General features: G+C 44.3%; 2 protein-coding genes across 2 annotated transcripts; both read left to right on the top strand.

The window, feature by feature from the left end:
• The first annotated feature begins 1,776 nt into the window (after positions 1–1,776).
• On the top strand, positions 1,777–7,537 carry LOC118404478. The gene is made up of 4 exons (XM_035803555.1): positions 1,777–1,866; positions 2,124–2,217; positions 2,876–3,014; positions 4,772–7,537. The coding sequence occupies exons 1-4, from the start codon at positions 1,832–1,834 to the stop codon at positions 4,813–4,815; spliced, it is 312 nt and encodes a 103-aa protein (XP_035659448.1). The 5' UTR covers positions 1,777–1,831; the 3' UTR covers positions 4,816–7,537.
• Positions 7,538–10,104: 2,567 nt separating this feature from the next.
• On the top strand, positions 10,105–20,682 carry LOC118410396 (frataxin, mitochondrial-like). Its single transcript, XM_035812090.1, has 6 exons — positions 10,105–10,124; positions 16,874–17,022; positions 18,331–18,419; positions 18,670–18,790; positions 19,816–19,913; positions 20,170–20,682. Exons 2-6 carry the CDS (start codon positions 16,897–16,899, stop codon positions 20,330–20,332), a joined length of 597 nt encoding a protein of 198 aa, XP_035667983.1. The 5' UTR covers positions 10,105–10,124; positions 16,874–16,896; the 3' UTR covers positions 20,333–20,682.
• The last annotated feature ends 518 nt before the right edge of the window (positions 20,683–21,200 follow it).

Raw genomic sequence — 21,200 nt, 5'->3', positions numbered from 1 at the left:
GCTAGACACAATATGTTGATTTATTCATACCTGTAGAAATCCATATATGCATGTTTAGTTGTACTGTAAGTTGTAATTGTTATACTTATAGACCTTACGAAAGTCACTGTACTTTTGTCGTGTCAATAAAGAGCTAATATGCTATAGTATAGAGCATACTATCTATAGAAACGGTGTGAAAATTTACTTTCTATATTGTTCAAACCCCTACACTTCTCGATATTAAAGTGTGTTGGGTTCTTTCACGTTATAACAATGGGGTTCAAGGACATTTGACGGTTTGCACGTTTGGGTTTGTGCGCTTGGCTTCCCGGGTTCGGCGCGATAGGTCGCGGGTTCGAATCCCGGGAGCGATCTTGGGGTAAAAACTGTTCTACTCGCCTCTAGTGTGTCAACATGCTTGAGTCTGAAGCTTCCTCAGTCTGGACCTTCATCTACCTTGTCACATCGCCATGCAAAATTCACGCTTTTATTTTAAACGAATGGATACCCTATTTAAGAGAAAAAATACAGGACACTTTGACAAAACGCATGGGCGCCAGGCTTCTGCATAACAGTTTCAATGCAATATTTAACGGTAATTCAATCGCAACAATTTGATAAAATCGGAGATTTTCGTCCGGACGTTCCAAGTGGCATCCACAACTTTTGCTCCTGCGTTACAAAGTAAATCTTCGATTTTTATCTAGTTGTAGACGTTGAGTTGCCTTTAATTAATGCCTTTATTTACCTGAATGTCTAACCTTTATAAACGTATGATTCAAAGTAAATGTACGTTTTCTGTTCTTAGGCCTGTTTCTCCACCGTTTCAGACTCTGAAATACAGACAATTAGGTTGGGACACTGCACTAACATGGGGGATATGAAATCGAAAAACATTCCTGCTCAAAATGAAGCTGTTTAATCTTTACGCCATGCATATTATTGTACGTATGGTAATTGTGTTTACTCCAGTTGATGGTATTTTTAATAGTACGTCAAACAATGTGAATTATTTAGAACAACAACAAAAATACACTTGGGTCTAACCAATATTGGGAGAAATAGCTGAACAAATAACAACACCAAAATTGACAGGAAGGAAGTGGTGGTGAAAAAGGTTTGCATTGATCTGCTGCATAGTTAGAGAAAACAACGATGAATAAGGAGGGTGTGTCTCCTCTCTTTGTGCACTTTTTTCCCTAACAGAATAATCTCTTTCTCTCTCTCTTCCCCCTCTCTCTCTCCCTCTCTCTCTCTCTCCCTCTCTCTCCCCCCTCTCTCTTCCCCCCTCTCTCAGTCAGTCTGTCTCAGAGCACCACAGAGAATTGACGAGACCCCACCACACACCCACCCAAACACAAATGCACACAGATACCCACACACAGATATTTCAAACTTTTCTCCCTTTCTATCATAAATGCTAGACTTCCAGCAAAGTGTACTGTCGGAAAACATTAACATTTTCCCTTTACTCTTGTACCGTGGTGATGATAACGAAAATGCGGTTTGTTCTAGACTGTAACTGTATTTTCTTTCCTTTCCGTTACAAATTTCCACATAAAAGTGGATACAGCCGTCTAACCGCTAATGAAGGCAGCAAAGAATTTCACTTGAATGTTTCAACTTTCCGCAACCACATTTGTGAAATAGCACACCGTAGGACCAAGGAAATATGACCTACTTTGTATGAGTCGGTACTAGTAGGACTGACGTCTGTAGCGTTGCCATGGCTACGGACCGTGAGGTTTGAAAAAGGAGTTCTTTATATTCTGAAGAACAGACCTGAAACAGGAAAGTGCAGAGACGACAACTTCCATTTTTACGGCCCGAGGAACGTGAAGATGCAGTCATGAGAACAAACAGCCGCCGCCGCCTGATCCACCGGTAAGTTTCTCTTGTGACACCTCTGGAACAGCTGGGCACGTTCGTCGTAAGGTTTTCGGCTTGGCTATGAAAGAACAATGCTATGTGCTTTACCTTTCTCTACGAATAGAAGAATTGTGATTTTGCTCAGGACCCTAGCCTAGTATGTCCATGCTGGCTGGACCAGTGTCGCATCTTGTAATCTCCTTTTTTGACATGGATAGATTGAACACGGTCCGATGGAGTTAACTAATTTTTGTTCCTACATCACATTTCAGCGACTGCCGGGCATTTTCCGGACTGTTCCTGCCGGGCTGCAGCCGCCCTGCCGCACCGGGAAAGGCCGGACGGGACGAGCGGGCCCCTCCGCCGGTAACTACCTTTCTCACTCCGGAAGCCGCACACGTCCTTACTTTTCGGCTTACGGCCGAGGCACAAACGTCGTGCGTTCGTCGTGCGTTCGTCGTGCGTTCGTAATCTGTATTCATTCATTCTTAGGATAGTCGTGCTTGTGTCTTGCAAAATTTAAATGTCTTAAATTTGACGGAAAAGACTGTCTGAGATTGATTGATCCTTGTCTTCTTTTGGGTCAATTCAAAAATTCTACGACATCGGAATCGTACCACAACCTATGACGAATGTGACAGCGTCGTTAGTTGACGTATTACTTGTAGCAGCTCTTTGTGGAATAGAAATGTTATTGGCAATTAATGTAGTAGATATGTCCTTCTTTTCGACAGTGTTAAACATTTAACAAATGATTGTACCAATAAGTTATCGGGAAACCGTTTAATTCTGCTCTAAACGTGTGTTTGAAAGAGCAGCAATTGAACAGTCAAGTCTTGTATGTCGGCTTCTAGCTTTATCATATTTATAATATGTAAAATATGCTAAACTATATTTTGTTTTTAAACGGCCTGCAAACCAAACGATACTGATCAATGCCAATTTCGTAATCAAAACAATATAATCTAAATTTCTTGCATGGCAGATGTAAGAGCTAATTATTGATATATCTTTTGTCTTTCAGCGGGGCGACGCCCAGCCAGTTGGCCACCCCCAGGCCAAACCTCCCGACGACTGTCAGGGTCGCGGGCGCGGACCGGGGTTCGACGGGCCCGCTGACTACGGTGGGCGCGGACCGGGGTTCGACGGGCCCGCTGACTACGGTGGGCGCGGACCGGGGTTCGACGGGCCCGCTGACTACGGTAAGACGTACTCATTGTCTTACGTTCACAGACAGCTAAGTTGCGCTAGCTTTCGCACACAGCAAAAATAACACCCAACCACAGTCAGAGCCCATTTCATGTTATCCCACTGCTGTTAGATCTATTGCCACAAATGCTTGAATTGTTGAAAATATATTTCATACTTTGCGCAATTTTAACGCCCATTTCAGCTTTCTATATGTTTCTTTGATAGTTTGAAGAAAATGAAGAAAATAGTCAGGAAACAGAATGTGATATATATTTTAGATAGTTTTAAGCAGAAAAAACATACTGAAGCAGAAAACAGGGCTAGTTTAGTACATACTTTCATGGGGCAATAAAACCAAATCTACCACTTCGAAAATGTTCTTAATATTGTCAGATATTTTCAACAGAGAAAGACACATAAAGATATTGAAAATATATTTAAAAATAAAGAGTTTTCTTGTACATTCAATTCACAATAATTCCAAAATATCTAACTAAATCGAAGTATCTTTGAGTCTGCATTTTCATTTTTTCTAAATTAGAACTATTGTGACTTAATATTTGTTTAGTCGAAATGATTTAAACTTCAAGCAATAAACATTTAAACATATTGTTACAGAAACAGAAACCCTCGCTTTGACTTGGAATCGACTCTACTCGGAGCCATTATAGGGTCGGCTCCATAAATCACTAACTGAACATCGTACAGAAATTATAACAGCAACAAGGCCAGATAATGATCCATTTATTCTGTTTTTCTTCAATTTATTAAAATCACCTTCACTTTTTTATTTCCTTTCTAATTATGATTTGTGAAACATTCGATTTCATGATGGTTTGTAAAACACCTAACGGTATGGTACTACCAAGTAATGTTTTGTTAGTCTTGGATGCATTCTCTCTGATCACAAATCATTTAGTAACGAGTACCATTGACGGTACGTCTGAATGCTGACAGCTATGATAAGATGTTACATGACTAGATATACAGTTACATTTCCGATCGACGATAAGGACTCACAAGCTGGTGTTTCTTTGTTTGTTTGCTTGTTTGGTCGGTTGCTACTTGGTTGTTTCCATTGCGCCAAACCGTGTCTTAACTGGTGTCTATCAGACTCTAATGTTCCTTTAAAAATGAATAGTAGAAATTGACCGAATACATAAATACTTGACTGAATGAGACCCAGAGGATTTAATCGAATTCAAGAGTTACCTTTTGTAACCCACGGTGGCTGGCAGATCTTTATTGACACAACAAAAGTACACGACTTTTGTAAGGTCTTCTACAACCACACCTAACGTACGTTACGTACAAACGAACAAGACGATGAAAACGTACGAATTAAGCCATGTAACAAGTAATACGGATAGATAAACGCGTTGAGTTTAGCGTTTATTTTACACTACTGATTCTAACATTAGTTTAACTAATTCTTTGATGTATTATTCTAATCCTACACAGTGAGGGATACAGTACCTCCTGCTGTAAAGGAATGGAATTGCATATCATACTATTGATAGAATGGAGCGTACTAACGTTATACTCTTTTGAGCAAGCGGAAAGAAACGTGAAGAGTTTTGAGTAATAATGAACTTCTGTAGTACACTATCATGTCAATCTGGCCAATTTCTGCTTTTTTTCAGAAACCCTTTTTGAGTTCGATGCCCTCCTGCTCACACTAATTGACAAAATAGAAAGGTCACAATTACGATTTCCCCTCATTTTGCAGGTGAGACAGTCGGCCGGTTGTTCGCCCGTCCCGAAAGCGGATGAAACCAGAGCGATCTTCGCAGACGCCAGTTAACTTATAACGAGAGAGAAAGGCTTTGTATTAGGCCATTACTTGCATGTTAAAGTAGCGATTGTTGACTATATCTATCATGTTCAAAGTAGCCCCGAGGCTTGTAACTGTTCTCGCCATCGTAGTTGGATGTGTAGATTTAGACTCGGCATGTTTTCCTGGGTGCAAGAACACAAATCAGTGGACAGATTGCGTCCCTTTCCGCAGGTCACACGGTTTGGGTTTATATGTGCGAGGTGCTTGTATGTTATGCACCGCGCAGCTACAGCAACAACCCGCGCGTTTTGTGCAGAACTCCTCCCAGCCAACTTCACTGTGCCTTCCCGATGTACAAGATGTGGCGGTTAGGGGGTTCAACTTTGGGGTGCTCTCCATTCAGAAACTACTGCCTCCCCAGAGGTCTTCAGTAAATATCAATACTCTCGCTTTGGTGGAATGTGGAATCACAGATTTAGAGCAGGGCACTTTGGCCGCCTTTCCTTACTTGAGCTCCTTGCAGCTTAATTCCAACAACTTGACTCACGTCAAGCGAGCCTGGTTCGACGATTTGAAATCTACGGAGTTGATGCATACCCTGTCATTGTCCCACAATAACATAAGTATCATGGATCCAAAATGCTTTCAGAACCTTACTTCCCTCTCAACATTGCTACTCGACAATAACGCATTGCAAAGTATCAACCCATCTTGGTTTCACAATCTGAAACGATTAGGCCAACTGTCTCTGAGAGCAAATTCCATAAAAATCATTCACCCCCAAGCATTCAAGCCACTGACAAGGCTTAGCAGGCTAGATTTGAGCCGCAATGCGTTGACGTGTCTGTCATGGGAGACTTTGGACGGGCTACACAAACTAGAAGAGCTGGCAGTGAGTGGGAATAAATTGCTTGCTCTCGATGATTCTGCTCCATCGGTGTTGAACTGGCGTTTTGATTACAAGTCTAAATTCCATACCGGCCAGATCTTTGCAGTTAGGGTTAGCCAAATGCTTTTCTGTATCACCAAAGGTCCTAAACTACAGCAATATCACGTCCACATACACCATAACAGCACCTCAGACCTAGGTCAGTTGAATCAGGACCATGTCAATCGATGTAGAGCATTAAAATTGAAGTTGTCCACAACAAACCAGATAAAGTATGATCTACCATTTGTAGCCATGTCAGTCAACACAGAATCAGACAAACACGTTTCAAACATCAGCCACTCGTGCACACACGCCTGGGAAGCTGTCGGAGGCGTAAAGGTAGTCTTGGGGGGAGACACTACTCTGCAGATTGTTCCCATGGGTGTAGACAAGTCCCACCAACCCAGAATCATTGCTGTAGTTGTGTCAGGTATCCTGGCTAATGACGACAATAAAAACATGTCGTCTGCTGATGGCCACAGCAGAAATGTCAGCACCTTTGGTCATGAAGAAATGCTGAATGTGACGTGTCATGTCGACACCGTCCGGGGGGAGACATACCGACATGTCTTCACCGCGCCCGTGTCCAGCACTCCTGATGGAACTGTCTGTGCAGAAAAGAGGACCAAGATGGCCACGGAAACACCCGTCACCATGACAACCATGGTCCCCCTGAATCAGACGATCCCTACCACAAATGAAACCGTCGCTGTGCCGCCAGCAAAGGAGGGGCACTCGTGCTCTGTATGGACCATCACAGTGATTGCTGTAGTAGTTGTAGTAGGGGTTGAGCATGTAGCGCTGTTAGTGGCATGTATCGTTAGAAAGAAGCGTTGTTCCCGACCGGGCAGCCCACCTGCGCCGGCTGTCGTCTCCCTGAATCGCTGGTTGCTAGGCGGGACAGGCGGCGTTGCCGTCTCGGTCGCTGCGGCGGATTCGGCCTCACAGACCACCGCAGGCCATGAGCATCAGTACAGCGAAATTCCCGACGACTTCTACAACCCTTGCTACAACTACTACAACGCAGGGCTAAGGGTGCAATCTCCTTACTCGGAGATCCCAGATGAGTACTACACACAGTACTACAACACACGGCCTTGGGTAGAACATCCTTACTGGGAAATTCCCGACGAGTACTACAACAACGAGAACACGCGGCGCCTCTCATACCCCCTGACTCTCCGGGTGCCCGGTCAAGGCGACGGGGATGACGCTGTGCCTTTCTACGCCGCTGTAGCTGAGGTGGCCCTTCCTCCATCAACCCGGCTGGGCGGCAAACATCCATCCTACAGCACGGTGCCTCGTACCAGATCAATCCCACAGATACACGCACGGCAGAGGAAGACAAACATTAGATCGTACGGCGCGCCTGTAGCGGGCAGGTACAGGGTTAGAGATATGGCCGCCGTTGGTAGATATGTCCGAGCACGGGGAGCCCGCATGTCCAGAGCTTGCCTGTATAACAACCCCTCTGCTAACCGTAACATACATTAGCAAACAGGCAGCAGACAAAGGTACCAGGCTGCACACTAGCGCAAACCCTCAAGGACATGCCCAAACACGGCATATCCACAGGTCACAAGTCCCGCAATCCCAGATCTAAAGGCGACGTCTTGGTAGAGTATGATGAGGACAACACAGACCTCATTCACAATGCAAATCCTGTAGTTGGGGGTATCTAAGCCGGTAAAAAAAATCGGGGCAAATCATCGCCGACAGAGTATCTAGGGAGTGTACGCTATTGAGCAAGCAAGCAATCTGTTCCAGAGAAAGTTACATTTAATGTTTTCCACCCACAAAAATGCAGTTTGAGACAACTGTAAGCTGTCACATGCAGTTTGCTACATCCTTGAACACCCAGATTTCATTTTCCCAGCACTTGAATCAGACCAGGCCCGAAATGTGCCCCTGCATCAAATCATATTAAAGTTACTAGGAGTGCCCCTAAAATTCTGAGGCCCCAGTTCAGTTCATCCTCGGAGGCCCCATGTCTTTCTAAATGTGCCAAAACGTTTATGTACCCCACCTGGACTAAGGGAAGGCATCAGTGCGCTCACTTTTAGCTGACAAAACGCTGCGCAATACATGCAAAAAGTACACATAGACACACACACATACATGTAGTTTCTCTCTCTCTCTCCTAGACAAACACACACTTGCTCCTTTTCTATCATACACACTGTCACACACACACACACACACACTCTCTCTCTCTCTCTCGCTAGTGGCGAATTGTACCGCGCATCTTATTCTTGCGCCCAGGAAAATTGCCGAGATTTGTAGTTGTTTTTTATTTATGAAGAAATTGTCATCTTGTGACTGTGAGTTTAAGCGTAATGTTCAGGTTGTGATGTTAAACACATTAGATTTGTGAGTTGCGCATCAGGAAAAAAATTGAAGATGAACGATGTAACACTTCAGTTGTCTTTCAAAAATGTGTGTGAGGGTGAAAAAATATTTGTCACGTACATTTACTTGCTTCAAATGTAAGAATGAATCTCCCGCAAGATGTTTGCCAAAATTCACTCTTCCAAACCAAGGCCGCAGTGGCGCGTGGTAAAAGGTAAATCAAAATGGCTAGTAATTCAGCTACTGCTATCATCATCATTATTATGCATCAATCATAACCGCCTACCAACAATGGATTATCCCCTTCTTCCAATGAAAAATGCTCCAGAACATTCCTCCTGTGCCATACAGGACTACTAGTATGCAGTGCCGCAAATTAATGTTTTACAAATATTGATACATGTCAGGCAGTTTTAGACAACAAATGCCCAGTTGTTTTCTTTACTTTCCACCAAATATCTGAAATGACTCGAAATAAATCTTTTATGAGACTCAGAATATCAGTACAAATGTATTACATATCACAATCTTCAGGTGTGTGTTGTTAACGACTGATGATGTAAATGGTGATTTCCGTCACAGATGTGGAGGGACTGATAATCTTGACATCTTTAAATAATCCTGATTTCTTAAAAATATCTTTAGGGCAAATTGTGCTCAGGAAGGTCCAGTTTTCCGATAAGGATTGCAGAGAATTTGTTTTCAAAATCTGGCCAAAATTTGTGACTTTTTACATATGTTATGACATGGCCTTGTGTTTTTTGCAGTGGCTGTTTTCCATGGCTTCATCATGTGCCCCTCTAATAGAGATTCCATTTACTGGTCCCTCCCCATTGAAAATTGTAAAAACAGCATCTCCACCGCTGGCCGTCAGGGGGCGCACCTGGCTTGTATGACGCGTTTTGTGTCATAGAAATATTTATTAACGCGACATAAGTACAGCGACTTTCGTAAGGTCTACATGTATAACAACTACTTACAGTACAACTAAACAGACATATATGGATATCTATAGGTATGAATAAGTCAACATATTGGATCTAGCAAGTCATTTACACTATTGGTTCTACGGTTTAAACATTCGTGGATATATTTGCCTACTTGTGCACAGTGAGGGTTATCGCCTCCCAGAATGTAGTTGAATTTATCTATCGAACAGAGAGTAGCAAATTCATACCTGTCAGCTGCGCCCCCTAGCGACGAGAGTGCAGGAAAGATGACGTGAAAATGAGAACAGTTGAAATCGTTGTGAAACCAGTTGACAGACTGACTGGAGACGACTTGCTTGTAGCTGGACTACTGAGCATGGGAGATGTAAACCAATGGTAGGAAATCAATAAACATTGAACCGAAATGTTTGGCTTCGTGTTTTCAATCATGTTATTGAATAACAGAATAATGATGCTCGCGGATGATTGACCGGGTGATGGAATGAATGAATGAAAGAAAGAAAAAATGAATGAATGAATGAATGAATGAACGAACGAATGAATGAATGAATGAATGAATGAACGCATGAATGAACGGAATCAGTAACATCCATTATCATACTAGTACCGGCACTAATCATAATACCACCAAATAAATCAGCGATGAATTTAAGTTTTCAATTCTTTTTCGGTGCAGGCGAGCTCGCTCGTCATTGCTACCTACTCAATGTTTTAGATGGTGCAGACCGTTAAAATAGAAGAAATCGTAGACTTACTGTTAAATCATTGAGTAGTAGGAATTGACCAAATAGACTGAGGACTTAAGCCGGCCAAGGATTACAGTTTTTTTTAGTGATCGCTAGTGCAACATAGGTTGCAAAATCAACTTCTATGCCCTACAACTCCTGGCAAATTATTCAGTCTGTCTCGCTAATTTCTACCACCGTGTTTAACATACGCTATGGAGTCTGACTCTATTTCAGCTGGCTTCGCGCGCTGAGAAAAGGTGTCGTAAAAGTGACGGACATTGTACGCCCGGTTTACGGTAGGTTCCTTACGGTGCATTATGGGAAGTGTGAATATGGTGATTATGTACCAACCGGGGTTAGGGGAGCAAGTAATGTTCCCTTTTATGTAAATTAGGATACATTTGTGCAAGGTTATTCAAATAATTTTAATGGTAGTGTTAATCGGGAAAATACAGGAGAACCTGGGAGAAAGCAGTAGAACCTGGGAGAAAGCGGGAGAACCTTGCAGAACCTGGAAAAAAGCGGTAGAACCCGGTAGAAAGCGGGAGAACCTGGGAGAAACCGGCAGAACCTGGGAGAAAGCGGCAGAACCTGGGAGAAAGCGGGACAACCTGGGAGAACCCGGTAGAAAGCGGTAGAACCTGGGAGAAAGCGGTGGAAACTGGGTGAAAGCGGGAGAACCTGGGAGAAAGCAGGAGAACCTGGGAAAACCCGGTAGAAAGCGGTAGAACCTAGGAGAAAGCGGCAGAACCTGGGTGAAAGCGGGAGAACCTGGGAGAACCCGGTAGAAAGCGGGAGAACCTGGGAGAAAGCGGGAGAACCTGGGAGAAAGCAGTAAAACCTGGGAGAAAGCGGGAGAACCTGGGAGAAACTAGTAGAACCTGGTAGAAAGCAGAAGAACCTGGGAGAAAGCGGGAGAACCTGGGAGAAACCGTCAGAACCTGGTAGAAAGCAGGAGAACATGGGAGAAAGCAGGAGAACCAGGGAGAAAGCGGGAGAACCTGGGAGAACCTGGAAGAAAGCGGCAGAACCTGGGAGAAAGCGGGAAAACCTGGGAGAAAGCGGGAGAACCTGGGAGAAAGCAGTAAAAGCTGGGAGAAAGCGGTAGAACCTGGGAGAAAGCGGGAGAACCTGGGAGAAAGCGGCAGAACCTGTGAGAAAGTAGTAGAACCTTGGAGAAAGCAGGAGAACCTGGTAGAAAGCAGTAGAACCTGTGAGAAAGCGGGAGAACCTGGGAGAACCCAGTAGAAAGCGGTAGAACCTGGTAGAAAGCGGGAGAACCTGGGAGAAAGCAGGAGAACCTGGGAGAAAGCGGTAGAACCTGGTAGAAAGCGGGAGAACCTGGGTGAAAACGGGAGAACCTGGGAGAAAGCGGGAGAACCTGGGAGAAAGACAGAGAACCTGGGAGAAAGCAGGAGAACCTGGTAGAAAGCAGGAGAACCTGGGAGAAAGACGGAGAACCTGGGAGAACCTGGGAGAAAGCGGCAGAACCTGGGAGAACCTGGGAGAAAGCGGTAGAACCCAGTAGAAAGCGGTAGAACCTGGGAGAAAGCGGGAGAACCTGGGAGAACCTGGAAGAAAGCGGCAGAACCTGGGAGAAAGCAGGAGAACCTGGGAGAAAGCGGTAGAACCTGGTAGAAAGCAGAAGAACCTGGGAGAAAGACGGAGAACCTGGGAGAAAGCGGTAGAACCCAGTAGAAAGCGGTAGAACCTGATAGAAAGCAGGAGAACCTGGGAGAAAGCGGCAGAACCTGGGAGAAAGCGGGAGAACATGGGAGAAAGCGAAAAACCTGGGAGAAATCGGTAGAACCTGGAAGAAAAAAGTGAACCTGGGAGAAAGCGGCAGAACCTGGGAGAAAGCAGTAGAACCTAGGAGAAAGCGGTAGAATCTGGTAGAAGGTAGGAGAACCTATGAGAAAGTGGCAGAAGCTGGGAGAAAGCAGGAGAACCTGGGAGAACGAACTGTGACCTGTTTTAAAAATCATTTAATATGGTACATTACACATTTAATTCATTCATTAGTTGAATTCAGGACAGTAATGACCATTTGGAATTTTAGGCTGAGTAGTGTCATCTGGCTTTCAAGCAGTCTGACTGATCAGTTACATTTGGTTGGAAAATTCAAGCCACAATGCTAATTAGTCTAATCAGTCTAGCCAACCTCAATCGAAACAAGAGAATGTCATAAAACAAAACTAATTTAAATTGAGGTTGCATGATAGCGTGAAATGACCTTGGAAAATGCTTTGTAGTTTGTAGTTTCCAAGGCAGCCAGCAAAGTAAACAACAAAAACACAATGTGGAGAATGGTCATATGCAGACATTAAATTCAATTTGATACTCGCACACAGTCTCTACCTAGGCCTAGTGCGTGCACAGCACGTTTACGAGTGCTATAGCAAGCACCAGCAACATACTATACATAAAGTTACATGAAGTTATTATGACATTCCCAAAGCCAACAGTGGGCACATTTTTTTCAAACTCTTACCCCACGAAATTTTTGCTTAATCATTCCACGCATCAAATTATATAATTACTGCAGGTGCAGGAGAGTCATTCTTGAGAAAACCCACAAAACGTGCAGGTTATAGATTTATGTTAGGGTATGAGTATCACGATAGTAATTAACAATAACAATGACAATGATCTTTATTGCATATTCCTGCCCAACATGGGCTAAATGCATTGAGTTGGATAACTTGAGTATACGTGAAACAGGTTACATCTTATATCATCTAAAATCTACAGAGTCTCTTCTCTCTTTTTGAAACTTGTGCAAACAAATTTACAGATCTTTTCAAGTGTGTCGTATTAATTAGTCGACATAATGTAGTTATACATTTCGTCCTTGCTTAAACACACATATTCATTATCTAGTTGTAGTGTATTTATGAGAGATTTGCGCATCTCGGTGTATAGTGGGCATTCTAAAAGTATATGTACTTCATTCTCTACACATCTATCGTTGCAAAATGTACATATTCTGCCGTTTGGAGGAGTCTGGTTGTCTCTACCAACTTCAATTTGTAGCGAATGGTCGCTAATTCTTAGTTTAGTCATGGCTCGGCGGTTTTTCTCGCTCATATGTATGCTTAATTCTTCTGTAAGTTTTTAGCTAGTTTCCTTGATTCTCTTACCGCAAGATTTCAATTCTGAGAAAAAATATTGAAGAAAGTTGTCTTTTAGACTTTCCTTAAGTTCAGATTGAGCAGATAATGTGTTTCGTTCTTCTTGAAGCAGAACTTAGGTAGGCAAAGCCAGACTCCTGAAGGATTCTACTAATATTCCAAAACCAACTAGGTATCTTACATCGGTGCAGGTCTTGTTGTACTAAGAAGGCTTCGTATTTAAACCTTCCAATTGTCATGCAATCCACACAATCCCTGAGAGTGTTTAAGGATGGTTTGCACAAATACTTCCACCAGTAGTTACAAGCACTGTGCGACAGGATTGTCAATTTTTAAATTATGTATATTGTAAATATGTTATTGATTTAGATGTGTTTGTGACTTGTCTAGTTGCCAACCATGTTTGTATAATGTATTGTCTCTGTGAATGAATACCAGGAAGACTAGCGGTGGACCCTAGGGTCCACCGCTAATGGTTATTCTAATAAAGTTTCAAGTTTCAAGTTCGTATTGCAAGCTATCTTTCGGTATTTCTCTTACTAATCTTTTGTAATATGAATACATTCTATTGTACACTTCAATCCACACTGGTTATCCGCCTAGTTCCGCCCTTGTGGCGAGGTTGCTTACGCCCAGTATCGATTTACAGAATTTTAAGTGTACTTTTTCTAATGGGGACTTGTCATTAAGCCCAACACCTGTAGTAAACATTACTCCTAGGTAGTAACAGTACGACGATACTATATCTATGTTTTGGTTGCGCAATTGAAATTTGAAGTTAGAGGACATGTGTCCGTTTTTATCAAATACTATTATTTTTGTTATAATTTCCATTTTTCGCAGTAAAGGTCAAGGGTGTTGATTGCTTTTTGTAGACCATGTTGGCTTGTTGTCTAATGTTGATAACAGGACGAGGTCGTCTGCATAAAATAGACTAGATACTTTAACATGGGCTGCTGTAACGTTAACTTCGGATGTGCTGTAAAGTCGGATGGATTTTAAATGGTCTCATTATGCAAACGTGAGCCATGTTTTTTTTCATCAACATGCTGAATAAAATCGTGAAGAACCCAAGTTAATGCACAGAGCTGTCGTCTGGATGAAACACGGAATTTTGTACAGTAACTGATTTTTGCGTTCCCAAGGAAATTTGAGTTTCTCCCAGATTCTACTGCTTTCTCCCAGGTTCTCCCGCTTTCTCCCAGGTTCTCCCGCTTTCTCCCAGGTTCTCCCGCTTTCTACCAGGTTCTCCTGCTTTCTCCCAGATTCCACTGCTTCCTACCAGGTTCTCCCGCTTTCTACCAGGTTCTCCCACTTTCTACCAGGTTCTCCCACTTTCTACCAGGTTCTCCTACCTTCTACCAGGTTCTACCACTTTCTCCCAGGTTCTCCTGCTTTCTCCCAGATTCTACTGCTTCCTACCAGGTTCTCCCGCTTTCTACCAGGTTCTCCCAGGTTCTCCCAGTTTCTACCAGGTTCTCCCACGTTCTCCCAGGTTCTCCCACTTTCTCCCAGGTTCTACTGCGTCCTACCAGGTTCTCCTACCTTCTACCAGGTTCTACCACTTTCTCCCAGGTTCTCCCGCTTTCTACCAGGTTCTCCCAGGTTCTCCCGCTTTCTACCAGGTTCTCCAGCTTTCTCCCAGGTTCTACCGCTTTCTCCCAGGTTCTCCCGCTTTCTACCAGGTTCTCCTACCTTCTACCAGGTTCTACCACTTTCTTCCAGGTTCTCCCGCTTTCTACCAGGTTCTTCTGCGTTCTCCCAGATTCTACCGCTTTCTCCCAGGTTCTGCTGTTTTCTCCCAGGTTCTACCGCTTTCTCCCAGGTTCTCCCGCCTTCTACCAGGTTCTCCCGCTTTCTCCCAGGTTCTACCGCATTCTCCCAGGTTCTCCCGCTTTCTCCCAGGTTCTACCGCTTTCTCCCAGGTTCTCCCATTTTCTCCCAGGTTCTCCTGCTTTCTCCTAGGTTCTACCGCTTTCTCCCAGGTTCTCCCGCCTTCTACCAGGTTCTCCCGCTTTCTCCCAGGTTCTCCCGCCTTCTACCAGGTTCTCCCGCTTTCTCCCAGGTTCTCCCGCTTTCTCCCAGGTTCTCCCGCCTTCTCCCAGGTTCTCCTGCTTTCTCCCAGGTTCTACCGCTTTCTCCCAGGTTCTACCTCTTTCTGCCAGGTTCTCCCACTTTCTGCCAGGTTCTCCCACTTTCTCCCAGGTTCTCCCACTTTCTACCAGGTTCTACTGCTTTCTCCCAGGTTCTCCCGCTTTCTCCCAGGTTCTCCCACTTTCTCCCAGGTTCTACCGCTTTCTCCCAGGTTCTCCCGCTTTCTACCAGGTTCTACCAGTTTCTCCCAGGATTCTCCCGCTTTTCTCCCAGGATTCTCCCGCGTTTCTCCCAGGATTCTCCCGACTTTCTCCCAGGTTCTCCTGCTTTCTACCAGGTTCTACCACTTTCTACCAGGTTCTCCCAGGTTCTCTTGCTTTCTCTCAAGTTCTCCCGTCTTTCTACCAGGATTCTACCAGCTTTCTCCCAGGTTCTGCACGCTTTTTACCAGGTTCTCCTGCTTTCTCACAGGATCTACCGCTTTCTACCAGGTTCTCCTGCTTTCTCCCAGGTACTACCACTTTCTCCCAGGGTCTCCCGCCATCTACCAGGTTCTCCCGCTTTCTCCCAGGTTCTACCGCTTTCTCCCAGGTTCTACCGCTTTTTCCCAGGTTCTCCTGCTTTCTCCCAGGTTCTACCGCTTTCTCCCAGGTTCTCCCATTTTCTCCCAGGTTCTCCTGCTTTCTCCTAGGTTCTCCCGCTTTCTCCCAGGTTCTCCCGCCTTCTACCAGGTTCTCCCGCTTTCTCCCAGGTTCTCCCGCTTTCTCCCAGGTTCTCCCGCCTTCTCCCAGGTTCTCCTGCTTTCTCCCAGGTTCTACCGCTTTCTCCCAGGTTCTACCTCTTTCTGCCAGGTTCTCCCACTTTCTGCCAGGTTCTCCCACTTTCTCTCAGGTTCTCCCACTTTCTACCAGGTTTAACTGCTTTCTCCCAGGTTCTCCCGCTTTCTCCCAGGTTCTCCCGCTTTCTCCCAGGTTCTACCGCTTTCTCCCAGGTTCTCCTGCTTTCTACCAGGTTCTACTAGTTTCTCCCAGGTTCTCCCGCTTTCTCCCAGGTTCTCCCGCTTTCTCCCAGGTTCTCCCGCTTTCTCCCAGGTTCTCCCGCTTTCTCCCAGGTTCTCCTGCTTTCTACCAGGTTCTACCACTTTCTACCAGGTTCTCCCAGGTTCTCTTGCTTTCTCTCAGGTTCTCCCGCTTTCTACCAGGTTCTACCGCTTTCTCCCAGGTTCTGCCGCTTTTTACCAGGTTCTCCTGCTTTCTCCCAGGTTCTACCGCTTTTTACCAGGTTCTCCTGCTTTCTCCCAGGTTCTACCACTTTCTCCCAGGTTCTCCCGCCTTCTACCAGGTTCTCCCGCTTTCTCCCAGGTTCTACCGCTTTCTCCCAGGTTCTCCCACCTTCTCCCAGGTTCTCCTGCTTTCTCCCAGGTTCTACCGCTTTCCCCCAGGTTCTACCTCTTTCTGCCAGGTTCTACCGCTTTCTCCCAGGTTCTCCCGCCTTCTCCCAGGTTCTCCTGCTTTCTCCCAGGTTCTACCGCTTTCTCCCAGGTTCTCCCGCTTTCTCCCAGGTTCTACCGCTTTCTCCCAGGTTCTGCCGCTTTCTACCATGTTCTACCGCTTTCTACCAGGTTCTCCCGCTTTCTTCCAGGTTCTACCGCTTTCTCCCAGGTTCTCCCGCTTTCTACTAGGTTCTCCCGCTTTCTCCCAGGTTCTACTGCTTTCTCCCATGTTCCGCCGCTTTCTACTTGGTTCTCCCGCTTTCTCCTTGGTTCTCCCGCTTTCTCCCTTGTCCATCATGTAATGCGTTATAATATATTTAATATATGTAAAAACTTACCTTATTTACATAAATGGGAACATTACATGCTCCCGTAACCCTAACCGGCGTGAACTCTTCGGTGATGTTTGGAAATAGAATAATAGTCTCTGTAGGAAACATGTCCGCCTTGTCAAGAGTTCCTGGGACGATGATGCGCCACGTTCTGCGGCGCTGCTGTCAAGTCAGACGCGTTTACAGACTTCCACTGGTAGGAAACAGGGAAACGCTATGTTCGGTTCGTCTGTTTTGGGGGGAGGGGGGCGTGTCGATGTTGTACGAAGCTAGTTTTTCACGCCATAATTATGTCGTATATACATACTATACGGTAAAATCAGCACAATTATAGCCGAACCTGAAAGGACCATAAGGACCACCTGGTCGTTGATATACAGTCAAACCTGTCTTAGTGTCCACCTCTACATAAAGACCACCTGGCCATTGATATACAGTCAAACCTGTACAAGTGACCACCTCTACATAAGGACCACCTGGCCATTGATATACAGTCAAACCTGTCTTAGTGTCCACCTCTACATAAAGCCCACCTGGCCATTGATATACAGTCAAACCTGTACAAGTGACCACCTCTACATAAGGACCACCTGGCCATTGATATACAGTCATACCTGCACTAGTGACCACCTCTACATAAAGACCACCTGGCCATTGATATACAGTCAAACCTGTACAAGTGACCATCTCTACATAAGGACCACCTGGCCATTGATATACAGTCAAACCTGTACAAGTGACCACCTCTACATAAGGACCACCTGGCCATTGATATACAGTCATACCTGCACTAGTGACCACCTCTACATAAAGACCACCTGGCCATTGATATACAGTCAAACCTGTACTAGTTACCACCTCTACATAAGGACCACCTGGCCATTGATATACAGTCCAACCTATACTGGTGACCACCTCTACATAACGACCACCTGGCCATTGATATACAGTCAAACCTGCACTAGTGACCACCTCTACATAAGGACCACCTGGCCATTGATATACAGTCAAACCTGTACAAGTGACCACCTCTACATAAGGACTACCTGGACATTGATATACAGTCAAACCTGTACAAGTGACCACCTCTACATAAGGACTACCTGGACATTGATATACAGTCAAACAGTACACACAGACAAGCCCCAAACAATACTTAACTCCTTTGGGGTGAAGTAAACAAATGGAAATGTCTGATCTGGGACTTAGACTTAGACCAACTCTCCAAGCAGAGGTTCGGCCTTGTGACCATGAATGAAATGGTCCAAGATAGCAAATAAAGATACATGTCAAAAACAGCTGGTGCGGAACCTTTGCTTGGAGAGTAACTCAGTAAGTTTAACCTTAATTGACTGTCTTGTATATTCACACTGCCATTTGTTATTATTCACTTGCAATGTCTATGTTGGTGCAATAAGCCTACGAGCACGATTGTGTTGTATATATGATCTTTATTAGTCGTGTGGCAATGTGTAGAGATGAAATAAAGTGTTTCCTTTTACAGACGGTGAAGCACTATCCAGTTTTACAGCAGTGTGCAACATTTAGAACCATATGTAACGTGAGGATGTGCAGTGATCAACAAAGTAACAGGTGAGTTTTGTTCTTCTTCTTGGGCGTGCGGATGTGCATGCGTGCATGCGTGAGAGCGGGTGTATGTATGTGTTGGTGGAAAGAGAGAGTGAGAGTGTGTAAGAAAGAGAAAGTAAATGAGTGAGAGGTGTGTGCAAGAGAGAGAGCGAGAGTAAATGGATGAGTATATATGTGTGTGTATTTGTGTGAATTTATGTATGCATAACTGATTATGTCACTGTATAAGATGACAACTTGTCACTCTGTACAGTCAGATAGCGCTGAATGAGTACCACCGCATCGCAGACGACACCCTGGACGGCCTGGCAGAGTATCTAGAGGACCTGGGGGACCAGGACTGCTGCCCACCTGACTACGATGTACAGTTCTCCGTAAGTCAGCAGTGTCTTTAAGCCTGCGTCACAATTCAAGCGAACGCCGGTCAAATTTTTAGAATGCCTAGAGATCGCCAAATCCCAAAATCGCCTGAGCGTTGACCGTATTTTTCGCTGAAAATCTGCCCAATCACAAATCCAACACTAAAGATTTATAAATCCACCATGCGATGGTAGCATCTCTTAGACATGGACGAAGTGAGAATCAACTAACCCGGTAAAAATCCAGTATTTGGATCAACTTTAATTTAGGACTTGTGGGAAATATGTAGGGCATGTGTGGGGTGGACGGGCACACTGAAAATAATGATATTAATTTTGCAACAGACACATCCAAAATCTCAGAAAAAGCTCTCGCTGAACTTAAGCACAGCTTCCAGGGACCCACTAACATCGGTCGAGCTGCTAAAAATTGTTTAAAGCCCACGTAATTGCCAGGACATCGGTGGAAACCGCTTGGTTGTGCACAAATGCACAAAGAATGTTGATAATATTATTCATAATAAAAACATAGACTGACTACTCGGGTTCATACCTCAGTATTATGGAGTTAACACAGTCATATTCAAGTTTTCCTCTATGATGTCCATTTATTACCTATTGTTCATTTATTCTCACCTAAAAATAGCCAAGGAAAGAAATTAGCTTAAAAGTTCATCTGTGTTGGTAAAAGTCTGGATAAAGTTGAACTGTAATTTTCCCAACACAAGAAATTGGAATTACCCAAATTTTTTACTTATAAACGCCAGTCTTTGTCAAGGAATAGACTAAACAGGGACCAAGGACGCCATAGACTCTCCGTAAATTATGATCCACTGCTTACCGAGTCACGTGTGCTATCTACAGAACGTGATGTAACAGAAGCAGTGGATTATTCATTCCTTGATAAAGACTGGAGTCGATCAGTCAAAAATTTGGGTAAGTCCAATTTCTTCTGTTGGAAATTACAATTCAACGTTATCCAGAAGGAAATAAGTCAGTGTGTCCTGATGTTCTTGTTCTCTATTCTTGTTCTCGGACAGTCAGATGTCCTGACGCTCAGACTGGGGGGAGACCTGGGAACGTACGTCATCAACAAACAGACACCCAACAGACAGATCTGGCTGTCTTCACCTACCAGGTAGGGGTGTCCTTAATTATTTGTTTCATGTGGTAACATTTGGGTCTATCCCTGGATGCTGTTGTCTCTCTTCTTTTTTTTCCATTCTTATTTTACCAGGCTGAAACCCAAGTCTTTATGGGGCATTGTTGATTTTTGATTTTGTTGACTACAACTTACTAGCCGCCATGCAAGATAGAGATGCATGGTCGGACATCGTTAATGGCACCTCATATGAGGATGAACTGAACTGAACTGTTGATTTTTCCTTTCCTAGTGGGCCCAAGCGGTACGACTACTCCCCTGATAGAGGCAGTTGGGTGTATCGCCATGACAACAACACCATGCACAGTCTGTTACAGGAGGAATTGGCAGCTGCACTCCAGCTCGACATCAAACTGAAACACCTGCCTTACAGTGGAGGGAGTCACTCAAGCTGACTAGGACTGGATAAACGTAGTGTCATTGCTAATTGCAAGTTCCAGTGATGAGGTTTTATAGACATTAATATTCATGATTCTTGAATCATGATTCATGATTCTTTTAAATTCATATTTATTTGTTACATGATGTTACTATAAAGAAACCATCAGAATCTCACTTGACTGTTGCTGCGTATTTCCTTTATTACCAAGGTTGGACGTTGAAAAGCAGAGGACAAAACGGCGATGTTATGAAGTATTCTGCGTTGGCAATGCCTTTTTTCTGTGTGTTCATTTGTTCGGACCATCGTAGTGCCTAGTAGCACATAAGTATTGAGATATTGAGTCTGTGTGTGTGACTACTCACCTTGGAGATGCTACCCACCAGTCCCTCATGAGATGGAATGAAGATACACAAGCAAAGCCAGAAAACTAAGAGGTATTCTCTGCAAACTTAAGGGAAAGTTGTCTTAAGATATTGATACAATATAAGTTATATACATGTACCTCTGTACTGCTAGGAAATCTCAGCTGAACAGCAAACTAGTTGCTTGACAAAGTTCAGTACCATATGCCCATGCCAAGCACAAGAACAATAACTGACAGTCAACATTTTCTGACATGTATATTTCGATAAATGTATATGATACCTTGAAGCTGGTATATTATGCTGAAAGGCAGTAAGGCCGCCTGTGCAGTACATATGGAATACAACATGGTGCATAAGTATAAACCGGGCTGGAAGTGTGCAACAATATGCCTGCAATGGCGCCGAGGGCAGGGTTGGCCAACTGTTGTCCTAAAAATGAATCAATATTGCTCTTAGACCTACGAGGACCCCTCCTATGATGTGGTAAAGCCACCTTTACAAATCAAGAATTTAGCT

This window comes from Branchiostoma floridae, chromosome 2 (assembly GCF_000003815.2).
Source record: "Branchiostoma floridae strain S238N-H82 chromosome 2, Bfl_VNyyK, whole genome shotgun sequence".
Lineage (NCBI taxonomy): Eukaryota > Metazoa > Chordata > Leptocardii > Amphioxiformes > Branchiostomatidae > Branchiostoma > Branchiostoma floridae.
This window is presented reverse-complemented; position numbering and strand designations above follow the sequence as displayed.